Source organism: Oncorhynchus mykiss, chromosome 9 (genome assembly GCF_057628025.1).
Source record: "Oncorhynchus mykiss isolate SJ-2025 chromosome 9, ASM5762802v1, whole genome shotgun sequence".
NCBI classification, from domain to species: domain Eukaryota; kingdom Metazoa; phylum Chordata; class Actinopteri; order Salmoniformes; family Salmonidae; genus Oncorhynchus; species Oncorhynchus mykiss.
Genome location: NC_143030.1, coordinates 22,369,933 through 22,384,880, shown reverse-complemented (window position 1 = coordinate 22,384,880; position 14,948 = coordinate 22,369,933). Strand labels below are relative to the sequence as shown.

At 41.3% G+C, this 14,948-nt stretch overlaps 2 protein-coding genes across 3 annotated transcripts; both read left to right on the top strand.

The window, feature by feature from the left end:
• Positions 1-5,405: 5,405 nt before the first annotated feature.
• On the top strand, positions 5,406-7,486 carry LOC110532955 (uncharacterized). The gene is made up of 5 exons (XM_090185780.1): positions 5,406-5,877; positions 6,120-6,169; positions 6,751-6,812; positions 6,929-7,040; positions 7,187-7,486. Exons 1-4 carry the CDS (start codon positions 5,406-5,408, stop codon positions 6,966-6,968), a joined length of 624 nt encoding a protein of 207 aa, XP_090041906.1. The 3' UTR covers positions 6,969-7,040; positions 7,187-7,486.
• A 368-nt stretch (positions 7,487-7,854) lies between these two features.
• On the top strand, positions 7,855-10,177 carry LOC110531676 (uncharacterized). 2 transcript variants are annotated; one of them, XM_036987518.2, is made up of 6 exons: positions 7,855-7,943; positions 8,083-8,442; positions 8,548-8,895; positions 9,076-9,216; positions 9,428-9,486; positions 9,607-10,177. In XM_036987518.2, the coding sequence occupies exons 1-6, from the start codon at positions 7,898-7,900 to the stop codon at positions 9,736-9,738; spliced, it is 1,086 nt and encodes a 361-aa protein (XP_036843413.2). In that variant the 5' UTR covers positions 7,855-7,897; the 3' UTR covers positions 9,739-10,177. The 2 variants fall into 2 exon arrangements, with proteins under 2 accessions (XP_036843413.2, XP_036843412.2); XM_036987517.2 differs by having other exon boundaries at positions 9,425-9,486.
• Positions 10,178-14,948: the final 4,771 nt, after the last annotated feature.

Below are 14,948 nucleotides of genomic sequence, written 5' to 3'. Positions count from 1 at the left end.
TCCTGTACCCAAGAAGGCAAAGGTAACTGAACTAAGTGATTATCACCTCGTAGCACTCACTTCTGTCATCATGAAGTGCTTGAGAGACTAGTCAAGGATCATATCACCTCCACCTTACTGGCCACCCTAGACCCACTTCAATTTGCATACCGCCTCAATAGGTCCACAGACCATCACACTGCACACTGCCCTATCCAATCTGGACAAGAGGAATACCTATGTAAGAATGATGTTCATTGACTGCAGCTCAGCATTGAACACTATAGTACCCTCCAAGCTCATCATTAAGCTTGAGGCCCTGGGTCTCAACTCCGCCTTGAGCAATTGGGTCTTGGACTTCCTGATGGGCCGCCCCCAGGTGGTGAAGGTAGGAAACAACCTCTCCACTTCGCTGATCCTCAACACTGGGGCCACACAGGGGTGCATGCAGAGCCCCCTCCTATACTCCCTGTTCACCCATGACTGCGTGCCCATGCACGCCTCCAACTCAAACACGACACAACGGTGGGGCTTGATTACCAAAAATGACGAGACAGCCTACAGGGAGGAGGTAAGGGCACTCGGAGTGTGGTGACAGGATTAAAACCTCTCACTCAACGTCAACAAAACAAAGGAGATGATCGTGGACTTCAGGAAACAGCAGATGGAGCACCCCTATCCACATCGAGTGGAAAAGGTGGAAAGTTTTAAGTTCCTCGGCGTACACATCACAGACAAACTGAAATGGTCCACCCACACGCAACAGCGCCTCTTCAACCTCAGGAGGCTGAAGAAATTTGGCTTGTCACCTAAAACCCGCCTGGTATGGAAACTGTACCGCCCACAACCACAAGGCTCTCCAGAGGGTGGTACAGTCTGCACAACGCATTACCGGGGGCAAACTACCTACCGTCCAGGACACCTACAGTACCCGATGTCACAGGAAGGCCAAATAGATCATCAAGGACAACAACCACCCGAGCCAGTGGCTGTTCACCCCTCTACCATTCAGAAGGCGAGGTCAATACAGGTGCATCAAAGCTGGGACCGAGAGACTGAAAAACAGCTTCTATCTCAAGACAATAAGACTGTTAAACAGCCATCACTAACACAGAGGCTGCTGCCTACATACAGACTTGAAATCATTGACCACTTTAATAAATGGATCACTAGTCACTTTAAAAATGGCACTTTAATAATGTTTACAAATCTTGCGTTACTCATCTCATATGTATATATTTTATTTTATACCATCTATTGCATCTTGGCTATGCCACTCTTTCATTGCTCATTCATATATTTGTATATTTTCTTATTCCGTCCCTTTACATAGATTGTGTATTAGTGTATATTAGGTAGTTGTTGTGGAATTGTTAGATTACTTGTTAGATTTTACTGCACTGTCAGAACTAGAAGCACAAGCATGTCGCTACACTCGCAATAACATCTGCTAACCATGTGTATGTGATCAATACAATTTGATTTGATTTGATCGGATGGAGGAGTAGCTTGAAGCGCTAGGTATCTTGCTGTTAAATCAGAATTAGGCCCACAGAATTATACCTACCACCAACCCACCTTCTTCTATGAAGGAACTTTTAATGTCTTTGAACTTCAGAGACTTGGCTTAATGTTGGACCAAAAACTAGCTTTGCTGTGCAGAGCAGCACCAGAATTAAAATAAAAAAGTCTTACATTTTTGTAGTTAAAAAATCCAAACTGAAACGTGATAACTATAATTAATAAAACATATCTCTCCCTAATTTCTGAATCAACCTTGTAACATCAGTAGTAGGCTAGTAGACTAGGCTTCGGAGGGGAGGGGCAGGTAGCCTACACACACAGTGGCAAATATTTTCAGCTGGCAGGCAGATCCCGCAAGGCAGTTTGTTTCTTTTTTTTCTGAGATCATCAAATTAAGTTATTAACCAGTTCCCATGCTTTTAAAATAACAGTTCTAGTCTGGAACAATATAGATCAAGTTCTTTCCCGGATTTGTTTCTGTTTCTCGAAAAATGTGTTATTTTTCGGATTTCGGTTCTGCTCCCTGAACTGTTTCCAACCCCTGATTTTACAACATATGTGCTAGTAATCTGCCACCAACCCAAATGTAAAGAAATACAAACCAATAGCTCTAACATTATAGTGTTTTAAGACAGAAAGCAAACCATGTTGATAGCATAAGCATTTTTGAGAGAAAAACATAAATTATTAATCAATGAACACAATGTAATGAACACATTAATCAATGTAAGACTTTCTTAATCGTACTTCCTCTTCAAACAACCAATGGAGCCAACCTAAAAGTTGTGGAAATAGATCAAGCTAAGGCCAGTGTCAATAGACTAGAGATGGGTTTTGGAGTAAAGTAGGAGATACTGTATCATCGCTATGCTTTGCAAATTATGATTAATTGAGATTGCTTAGTTGCTCGTATTGCATTTGAAGAATATTAGCCTGCGATTTCTAATTCAATCGAGCATCATCGTGCTTCCTTATGCTGTATGTGGTAATTGATTGAACTGTTCTCCTGAAAACCCTGTGTACAGGATATGCCTTCTTTTCGCATGAATAAATATCTATTTAAACAGCTAATATGGACTAAAATAGAATTCTTCCATCTCTTGGGATTTGTACATAATGTGTGCCTGTATGTATGTTTGTCCAGGGGGCGTCTGCAGAGACAAATTACTGTTACCATGCTAAACCCACCCACGCATCCTGTAGTCCCTGAGCTGTTCACAGGTACCTGAACACTTTGGTCTACTGTGAGCTCAAGACAAGGCCGTCTCTTTACTTTGTACAGGCCTGGTTGGCCTTGACTCACTATGTGGTTTCAGCAGGATATCTATGTGGTGTCAGTGTGTTTTCTCTCATGTTTACTTTGTTGATCACGACCATGACAATTAGAAACACAGTCCACGGACATACTTCATGCTATATAGCCTCTATCTATCACATGGGCCAGATTCCCAGATACAGATTATGACTAGTACTGGACAAAAAATACATGTTGGTGTTCATTCTTGAACTACAATAATTGATTTACAGAGTTTAAAAGTACAAGTTGAATCAATGTATACTAGACTAAAGCCTAGAGCCCTACTCACCCAGGTAAACCCCTGACCCCTACTTAACTATCAGGTGTTACACTTAATGTTTATGTGAATGATAGTGAAAGTAAGACTGACATAAAATAGAGTTGCTTCATCCTGTAAGTGTTTCCCCCTTATACACTCATAATGCTCCACCCCTATTCATCCTGAACGTACAGTACCAAGTGATGTTCTATGAATAACAATCCTCCTGTAGGTCATCAGGAGAACTGTAACTGCTGCATGTGGTGGAGTCAAAGATATCTAAGGCACACAACTGATGTTGATACCAAGAGCATATGTAAGCATATGCATTTGTTTTTCCCATTCAGACTCTGAATCACACAATCCATGTCTCAATTGTCTCAAGGCTTAAGAATCCTTCTTTAACCTGTCTCCTCCCCTTAGTCTACCCTGATTGAAGTGGATTTATTAACAAGTGACATCAAAAAGGAATAATAGCTTTCACCTGATCAGTCCATGTCATTTAAAGAGCAATTGTATTATTTCATATTGTGACGTTGATCCCCAGATGAGAATCCTGGTCCTTCTCTCCATCATAAGACCTGTATTTCTCCTCTGCTGTCTGATCATCTACATCATCATCTACACCACCCGGAAATAGATAAAGCTAAGACCAGCGTGAATAGACTAGAGATGGGTTTTGGAGTAAAGTAGGAGATACTGTATCATTGCTATGCATTGCAATATTAGCTTTCAATTTTTAATTCAATTGAGCATCATCATCTTTGCTTATGCTGTATGTGTTAATTGATTGAACTGCTCTCCTGAAATCCCTATGTTCAGAATGCACCTTCTTTTTGCCTTAGTTTTGCATTGTTTAATCTATTTAAGCCACTGATATGGAAAAAAAAACGTATTCCATCTCTTGGGTTTTGTACATAGTTTGCCTGTATGAATGTTTGTCCAGAGGGCTTCTGCAGAGACAACCTACTGTTACCATGCTGAACCCACCCACACATCATGCACTCATTGAGCTGTTCACAGGTATCTGAACACTTTGATCTGTGGTGAGCTCAAGACAAGGCTGTCTCTTTGCTTTGTATAGGCCTGGTTGACCTTTCACTCACTGTGTGGTTCTAGAAGGATGTCTATGTGGTGTCAGTCAGTTACTCTCTTTCGTCGTTGTTCACGCCCATCACTATTAGAAACACAGATCCACTGACATACTGCATGACATGTAGACTAACACAGTATCTTATCACTTACAAGATCAAATGTTTTATCCATTCTTGAACTGTAATCATTAGTTTAGTGTAGAGTAGAAGGTGCATCCAGACTACAGCCAAGAGCGCTACCTATCCAGTTACAAACACTGGCCCCTACTAAATTCTCAGGTGTTACACTTAATGTTTCTGATAATGATAGTGAAAGTAAGACTGACCAAGTTTATTCACCCAGTGGGTCAAGCAGCTACAAAGACAAAGACATGTTTCCACCAGCACAAGTATTTAAACTCCCCTTTAGGTAGAGTCCCTTCCTTTTCTCAAACACTACATCTTTGTTGCTAGGCAGGACGTTGAGTGACGTGGGTAATAAACTTTTCCTTCTCCCTTTATGTGACCTGACCTGACCTCGGCCCATTCTTCACATTCTTCACTAATCCACAGCTATCCACCCTTATCAGTGACCGCAACCATGTGATTTCCTTTTCCCTTACTTAGTAACTTTTCAGGCCCATGGCACTTATCTACCCTCATTTGACCCCACCATATACAGTCCTCCCACATATAACCATTACCTTCTGGTGTAGCAAGTATTTCAAATTACAACCCAACAGAAGACACCCAGGTACTTTATTGATACAATTCATATTTGTCTTTGTGTGTATTCTAGCTATGGTACAATCCTCAGTCATGCGCCTTGTGTCCACAATTGATTTAAAGGCAACCCTCGCTTCTCAGTGCAAAGGATCTCAGACATGCAAGATCTCAGACATGCAGCTCTCAGATTCAGCAACGTATTAATGAGAGAGTTCTTATTCCAACAAGGTGGATTTTGGAGAAGGAGCCATTCTCATTCTTAAATGTTCACAATCTGAATTTAGAGAGCAAATAAATAGATAGAACAAATGTTTAGTTTCGGACACAAGATAGGTGTCAAATGTTAGTGTGCAGAGGTGAGGACGGGGTCAGGCACAGGACAGTGTACAAGAGTAAAATAACGTACTTTATTCTGAAAATAATTAACCATGAAATCCACGCAGGGAATAACCCACCCTAACACAAAAGACTAACACAAAACAAAGAACAATCATGCACAAAACATAATGAGAACCAGATGGTTAAATAGGGAAATAACAATAACGTAATGGGAAACAGGTGTGTAAAATCAAGACATAACAAATGGAAAAAGAAACGTGGATCGGTGGCAGCCAGAAAGCCGCCCGAACAAGTAGAGGCACCAACTTCGACGGAAGTCGTGACAATAGGAAACACCCTTACTGACATCAAAACCTTTTTGTCAGGTTCTGCATCCAGAAACCCAACCGTTGAGCAACCTGTTTCTGAGTCAATCCACCCAGGAGACTCTGTGACTCTGAACTGTAAAAAACACACTGAGACCTGTGCAGGAGAACACAGCGTCTATTGGTTCAGACATGGCTCAGGAGAATCCCGTCCAGTGAGAGGAGCCCTGAGGCTGGGTCTCCTACACAGAGCTGTGTCTACAACCTCCCCAAGAGGAACCTCAGCCTCTCTGATGCTGGGACTTACCTCTGTGCTGTGGCCTCATGTGGGGAGATACTGTTTGGGAACGGGACCAAGCTGGACATCAAGGGCAGGTGAAACATCTTACAGTTTTGTTTTTATCTATTGTATAATCTACTGTGTAAAACTGCATACAGTACTAGTTTTTTAGATCATATAAGAAATTGTGCAATAATTTCCCAGACAATAGCGCAGACCCTCTTCTCTTAGTGTACTGTAACAGGTAAAGTTGTTCATAGAAGTTGCTCTTCTTTGACATCACCAAACCTTTACTGGAAGAAGGAGTTGTGCCTAGCTTTTCTGTCTTTCTTGTCAGGACCCGTCTCTCAGACAAGAGGTCCAGCAGTCTCTTCTTTGGATGCAGGGGTAAGCTGAATTCCTGATGTTGAACTACCATATAAAGAAGTGTGAAAGGGGTAACAAAAACATATAGTAATAGTCCCTTACATTTTATAATTGTTCATCACAGGCCCAAGATGCAGACAGTCTCCATTATGTAGCTCTGAATCTGAGCAACAAGAAGAACAGGTTTAGAAGACAGAGAATCAACATGTTGGATGAGATGGTGTACTCTGGGATCAGACAGTAGAACTGGATGAATGACACAGCCTTAATTGTTAACTTTGTTAGCTGTAACTGTAATGAATTAGGTGCATTGCTTCTTTGCCTCACTCATTTGACAATGACTTGTGATAAAGAAAGCGTTTCACAATAATCAAGACAAAATAAGTTGAATGTATTTATTTATTCCATATGCAGGCATCTTTATGCTGTAGTGATGAATAGTTTTTACTCTTTTCATGCCACTAGCACCCGCCTCACACACACAGCAACCCATTTACCGGTACTCTGGTTTGATTTGTTAATTCAGAAGAAAAGAAGACATGGTAGTCCGCCTTTTAAGAAGAGATTTCAATTATTTTACATGTTTTGTCTATGTCTTTTAGCGGGAACCCCTTCTCCGCAAAGCCAGTATGGGAATCCTCATGCCAACACGTCAGATCAACAGGTTAGCAGAATTGCTGTACCATGAGTGGGACTGGATTAGAATATGAAAGCAAAATAGTACAGTATTAGTTTTGACATAGAGTTTGAATTGAGTGAGTGTGTGTTTCTTCCTCATAGCTCCACCGTGACAATGATGGCCAGAACTATACTGGCCTGAAGTTCACTGACAAAAAGAGCACCAAGCCCAGGAGACTGAGGGAACAGAGAGAGGAAGAAACCATCTACTCTGGTGGGTCATAGAGGCAGCATGTGACATGTGAGAGTCATCCAATAGGCATCATTCTAAATTAAATTCCACTCTTCCTCTGAACCCCACATTGATCTTGACTGTTCCAGTGTGACCTGGCGATAATATACATTTCTATCTTGTTGTAGGATGCCACTGCAGGAGCCAAGATTTGCCTAATTTAAATGTAAAATCACTCTGATGCTGAGCATAATTGTTCAGAAAGTGTGAAAGCTGATACGAGGAGGTTTTCAGAAGTCTCAAATCCTCAGAAATAGTGGTTGAGGCTGACTGACTGGATACATTTGTTTTTGTAGAAGTGTACAACACAATGTATATAATGATTTTGAAAATATATAAACTCCTACTTTTGACGATAATGGTTGTAAAATGGACCTCTGTAACCTGCCTTAATGCTTATATGATATTTCAATAAAACACTTATTTGCACCAGGTATCAAGTATTGCATTTTTTTTTTAAGTTGCCAAACTCACTAGAGTTCACTTCCTCCTGACTCCTTGAACTGCCTTCTACAGTCATGAAGTGAGAAATACAATGTAACCCCCCTGTGTATGTCAAAGAGGACATATGTACCAGTTCAGCCATCGACCCAAATGATGAAAAAATACAAACCAGTAACTCTGACTGTACATCATTTGAAGGGCTGCTCTAACTATGGTATGCCACAGGACAGATGTTACATTGTAGTTTTAATCAGATGTTTTATTCCTGTTCAGACAGCCAATAAAATCACTTAGTTCAGAGTTTCCTCCTACTTCATAATGATTACCCAATGAGTATCATCATATAAAAGGTGCCCTGTTGTCAGACCCCTCACACTATACAGTTCAGAAAGGAAATGATGATTATATATTGGACAATCTTTTTGTTTTACGCCAATTTGGGTAAGTAAGAAATATTCCTATGCTTCCTTTTATTTTTCATGTCATAGTCTTTTTGACTATGTAGTCTGAATAATGACAATAACGTATAATTCTGTACTATACCTTTGTCTTTGATTTATTTAGTTTGTTTGCTTCACAGGTTGTGCACTTAACAAGGATGTAATCCAACCAGACCCTGTGATAGTTACACAACTGGGACAAAGTGTATCTCTCACTTGCTTTTGTCAATCTAATTTGATAGTCAGAGTCTCTTGGTTCAAGCAAACTGTTGGACAGAAGCCTCTTCTCATGGCATCATCATTTTATCACACTCAAAACAGTTTTTATTCCAACAACAAAGACTTTACCGAGACTAAACGTTTGAGTGTGAAGAGAGGAGTTGACAGCTTCAACCTGACCATCTCAAAGACAGAGTCAAGAGACTCAGCTACATACTACTGTGTTGCTATGGAAGTGGGCAAAGTCGGATTTGGAGAAGGAACTATTTTAATTGTCAAAGGTAAAATAACTAGCTTTTAAACAAGTTGGTACTGAAGTGTGTTCATATAATGCTAAATTAATTAATATAGAACGTACACACAATGATCTTACTCACTCTCCTCAGATTCGGGGTCCAACAGCATGTCTGTACTCCAGCAGCCTGTGTCTGAGTCAGTCCAGCCAGGGGACTCTGTGACTCTGAATTGTACAATACATACTGAGACCTGTGCAGGAGGACACAGTGTCTATTGGTTCAGACATGGCTCAGGAAAATCCCATCCAGGAATCATTTACTACAATGGAGACAGAGATCAGTGTGAGAAGAGCCCTGAGGCTGGGTCTCCTACACAGAGCTGTGTCTACAACCTCCCCAAGAGGAATCTCAGCCTCTCTGATGCTGGGACTTACTACTGTGCTGTGGCCTCATGTGGGGAGATACTGTTCGGGAACGGGACCAAGCTGGACATCGAAGGTAAGCTGTGCACAACCAAACTATCACACATTTTCTCTCAAATGGTAGAAAAAATCAATATGTATTTCTATTACTTTCAATTCATATTAGATTTCAAATATAACTTGTATAGCTCATTTTTATGCCAAAATCACAGAGGAATAAAGAATAATCGAAAATAATCACGCCTTGTTTTTTAAGTTTCAGACCTGTTGAGCGATCAGAGTAATCTTCTTTTCCTCAACATTATATCTTGCCTGACAACTACTGTGATTGTGAGTGTGATTGTCAACGTTATCCTCTTTGTGAGAATGAAGAGGTCACAATGTGAACACTGTACAGGTACAGTAAAAGTCTTCATTCTAATAGCAATAGTAATAATAGTTATAGATCATAAAGTAGGGTGAAGGTTCGACCTCCTTTTATCACTTCCCTCTCGGGCCTACTTCATTCTGAAGCAGAAAATATGACATTCACAGCAGTATGTGTTTTTATTAGTAAACAAGAAAAGTTTTCCCATATATTGAATATTTTGACATTTGCCTTTTAGCAGGAACCCCTTTTCAACAAAGCCACTATGGGAATTCTCATTCCAACATCTCAGACCAACAGGTTAGCAGGATCAATTGTACTGTATCAAGAGTGAGTCTGGAGAAGTTTGTTAAAGCAAAAGATTACAGCATTAGATTTGACCCAGAGTCTGATTTGAGAGAGTCTGTTTCATCCCCACAGCTCCACGGTGACGATGATGGCCTGAACTATGCTGGCCTAAAGTTCACTGACAAGAAGCCCAGGAGACAGAGGAGAGAACAGAGAGAGGAAGAAACCATCTACTCTGGTGTGAGTCATCAAGTCAGGATGTGACAGTCCTCCAATCAGCATCATTTTAAGTTGAGCCCTACTGACCTCCTTTTTGAGCTAGACTGTGTCTGTGTGACTTGGCTGTTTTGTACTTTCCTCATTTGTTATACAATGTAATAGTCGGGCCAAGCAGAAGAGACTGTCACTGCATTGGCATACTCTCCTAATATCAATGTAGAATCATTCAGATGCAGACCATAATTGTTCAGCAAGTGTGAAAGCTGACACTAGGATTGTTTCATAAGTATCAAATCCTCAGCAATAGTGGCTGAAGTTGACTGACTGGATATATCTGCTTTTGCAAAAAATACTGTATGTTTAATGATTTTGTAAATGTCTGAACTCTTCCTTTTGGTGGTAATGGTTGTGACATGGAACTCTGTAACCTGTCTTTATGCTTGTGTGATATTTAAATAAACATGTTTTTATTTCATGCATTTAATGACTTGTGTCATGGAAATTTCCTCTATTTACCAAATCATGGGAGCAAACCACACACAAGTCAGAGTTAGTTATCACAAAGTCCATCTTTAATTATATGAGCTCTATCACAACCCTGTGACTCTCAGATCAATTCAGTGTCTATCAATGAATTATCTGAGAGCCCCCTCTACATTGCAACTGAGATCCTTTAATAGCAAAGATCCACCCCCCCTAGACGACATGACAAACCACAGGTCTTAGGAACTTACACAAAGAAAATACTTTACTTCAGAGAGGAGTATCCCCTAGCCAGACAGAGTTGGCTATAAATTATTGTTCAGTTTGGTCTCCTAAACAAAGCTCTTATTTCGTCCTTGGTACAAAATGGTACCAAGACATTACCCCCACCCTATGATATATATCAAATTGTCATTTAGATACAACCAATTCTAAATACAACCAATCCTCCATATCAACAGGCATATATCAAATCCATCCTATCTTGACAAGATCACAGAGACACACTGACTGGCACACAGACATTGTGGAGCCAAGAGATACACGCTTGACCTCTCCCCTCTCTCCGGCCCAAACAACTTAGTCTTGACATAGAACAGATACTGCAACCCTGCCACAGTATTATACAAAAATAACATTTTTGATGAGAAGTAACTTACAAACATATGATGAATATAAAACATCTTACCTATGTTACCACCTAATTCTGATTATTCCCCAACACTTGCCAAATTCTTACCACTTATTTGTACGAGGTAATCTTATTAGTGTTATGTTAAGATCGTTGACAAAATGACAAATAAATCCATTTTAATCCCACTTTGTAACACAGTAAAAATGAAGACATCCAATGTCAGTGTAGACTTTCTATAGGCACTGTATGTGCTACTAGTCTCAGAAACCTACTCAAATTATGAAAAAATACAAAGCAGTAACTCTGACTTTACACCATTTGAAGATAGATATCACAACCTTTTGAAAGCGTAAGCATTTTGAAGAGAAACTCATCACTGATTCATCAATGAATACAGACTGTATCAAATCAAATCAAATTGATTTATAGCCCTTCTTACATCAGCTGATATCTCAAAGTGCTGTAGAGAAACCCCTAAAACCCCAAACAGCAAGAAATGCAGGTATAGAAGCACGATGGCTAGGAAAAACTCTCTAGAAAGGCCAGAACCTAGTAAGAAACCTAGAGAGGAACCAGGCTGTGAGGGGTGACCAGTCCTCTTCTGGCTGTGCCGGGTGGAGATTATAACAGAACATGGCCAAGGTGTTCAAATGTTCATAAATGACCAGAAGGGTCAAATAATAATAATCACAGTGGTTGTCGAGGGTGCAGCAAGTCAGCACCTCAGGAGTAAATGTCAGTTAGATTTTCATAGCCGATCATTCAGAGTATCTCTACCGCTCCTGCTGTCTCTAGAGAGTTGAAAACAGCAGGTCTGGGACAGGTAGCATGTCCGGTGAACAGGTCAAGTTTCCATAGCTGCAGGCAGAACAGTTGAAACTGGAGCAGCAGCACGGCCAGGTGGACTGGGGACAGCAAGGAGTCATCAGGCTAGGTAGTCCTGAGGCATGGTCCTAGGGCTCAGGTCCTCCGAGAGAGAGAAATAAATAATTGTAGAGAGCATACTTAAATTCACACAGGACACCGGATAAGACAGGATAACTACTCCAGATATAACAGACTGACCCTAGCCCCACCTACACAATTTAGGTCTGGATCCAAAAATAATTGCTTCAGTTTTCCCTAAGTGCAGAGGTAGCTTATTATCTCCAAGCCATTTGCTAATGTTAGTAAGCTCTGTGCTAAGTATGCTCTCCAACATAGTTTTACTTTTGTGAGACACCAGAAGTGTAGAGTCATCCGCATAAAGAAAAAGACGGCAAGAACAAGTGTCTTTCATATAATTAATATACAATAAAAACAGCAGAGGCCCAAGCACGCTCCCCTGCGGAACGCCACAACTCCTTGGTTTTGCCTGAGACAGTGAACCATTAACCTCTACTACTTGCTCCCTTCCTGATAAATAGGACTTTACCCAGCCTAGAGGGATACTGCTTAACCCCAGTGCCTCCAGTTTGGAGATTAGGAGACAGTGGTGAACTGTATCAAATGCCTTCTGTAGGTCAAGCAATACCATTCCACACAGATTTCCCTCATCAATCTCTTTCCTGATGAAGTCAGTCAAGTAAAGTAGACATGAATCAGTGGAGTATGTTTTTCTAAAACCCGACTGAAAATCATACATTAGACCCGGTTTGTTAACATATTCATACATTTGCTAATGTACAATTATCTCCAGGATCTTTGATGTTACACAGAGGATAGATACAGGCCTATAATTCCCAGGGTCAGACTTTATCCCCTTCTTATACAGAGATATAACTTTAGCTTGTTTCATGTCCCTGGGAAAGGTGCCTTGTTCAAGAGAGTGATTAACAATATGCGTAAAGAAGGGCCAATTTGCTCATCAGAATCTATTAGAAACCTTGCAGGATATTATCCAGACCTGTGGCTTTGGAGCATTTAAGCTCTGCCAGCATACTGACTATTTTGGCTGTTGCTACCTTTGCAAAAGAAAAAGAGTTTGGCTGAACCCCTAACTCTACATAATACTTCTTGACTTGGTTGCTTCAATACAAACCAGAACTGGTGGGCAGCTTGCTAACCAGCTTGCTGGCAACCAAAGTAAAAAAAGAGTTGAATTCATTGGCAAACTCTGCTTTTTCATATACCATCTCCCCTTTGATGTTCAGTCCAATACTATTTACTTTGTTTTTGGTAGTACTACTACAGCCTAGTTCCTTAATCATGAGATTCTAGAATCTATCCAAGCAAGGAATAAGGCCTTTAAGAAATTGAAGTACTCTCAAGATCAGCATGATTTTGTCCTATATAAACATCATAGAAATGAAGCACAGAGCTGGAAAGATGAAGCTAAGAGGGGTTACTTTGCTGAGATAATAATCTCTGCTTTACCCTGACCAGTGTAATGGGAGCCATCACATTCACCACTTCAAGGAATCAACATTTAAAGGCTTCCCAGGCACTGTCTACCCCTACACTATCTAGCACAGGTGACCAGTCATTTTTACCCACTTCCTCCCTAAACTTTTCTGCACAGTTTTTTTGAGTCCTCTGATTCTAATGGTTTTGTGACACTTAAATATATCTTTAAAAATCCTCCTTGTGCAAAATGTAATAAAATGATCACTGATTCCATAGACTCCACTCTGCAATATTTTAGGTTTAGCAGACACCAAAATTAAGTCAATTGTACTTTGCACTGTTTCACATATCCTGGTGGGATTATTTTATCATTTGTGTCAGAGCAAGTGATCTACAAAAGTGCATAAATACATTGCGGGTTGGGCTATTCTTTTAGCAGACATCAGTATTGAAATCCCCTAACAAAATGATTTCCGTCAACAGGGAATCATTACAGTTTGACAACACAATTTCAAGACCTTCATAGAATGCATTCTGCTTGGGCGGCCTATAATATAACACACCACCAACAAAATCGACTTGGTTTTGGGAAGGCAGATATCCAGCCAGACAATCTCCAGATCAGCGTTTAAATCCGATCTGACGTTAAAAGCAATGTCTGATCTTACAAACGCACATATCCCCCCACCGTTCTGATTCCGATCCTTCCTGACAACAGAGTAATTACCTATCTCAATTTCTGAGTCACAAACAGATGAACTATGTCTCAGTAAAACATGACACCCACCTCTGATTTGCAAACCAACAGGCGTATCTCATCGATCTTCGGTAGTAGGCTTCGAACGTTTAAGTGCACAAAATGTAAGCCCTTCTTCCCCAAGGCCTTGAATTTCAGATCCACTTGTAATTCGCCTCCCACTGCGCTGCCATCTTCCCACTGCCCTGCCTCCGGTGGCCTCTCTGTCGCCATGGAGCACCCCTCCCCAGGTGCCACTCCATCATCGTCACCACCGTGTCCCCCGTCACTCGCCTCTGGTTGTCTCCGCTCCGCTGTGGACCCCCCCTCCTCCGGTGCACTCTCCACCCTCAGTAGTCCTCTGGTCCCACTCCACCTTCAATGCTCACACACCCCGCGGGTACAGCACACTGACAGCAACGGTAAGCTTCATTGACCCCAAAGCTAGAATCGCTGCATTTTAAATGAATCCACTGCGCGCATTCCAAACATACCAAAGCTTTGCAGTTACTCTTTATCCACCGTTCGCAAGAGGAGCATGGGTGCATAGGCCGTTTGATGGGGTTCGTGGTTAGGCAACAACACATCCGCCATGCTGATCCTCAACACGGGAGGCCCCTCATTGGTGCGTGGTAAATCTCCTCCTGTACTCCCTGTTCACTCATGACTGCACGGACAAGCACGACTCCAACACCATCATTAAGTTTGCAGATAACACAACAGTGGTAGGCCTGATGACCGACAATGACGACAGCCTATAGGGAGGAGGTCAGAGACATGACCGTGTGATGCCAGGACAGTAGTGGTAGAGCAGGTTGAGAGCTTCAAGTTCCTTGACATCCACATCACCAACAAACTAACATTGTCCAAGCACACCAAGACAGTCGTGAAGAGGGCACAACAAAACCTATTTCCCTTCAGGAGACTGAAAAGATTTGGCCTTGGTCCTCAGAACTTCAAAATGTACTATAGCTGCACCATTGAGAGCATCCTGACTGGTTGCATCACTGCCTGGTATGGCAACTGCTCGGCCTCAGTCCACAAGGCACTACAGAGGGTACTGCGTACGGCCCAGTA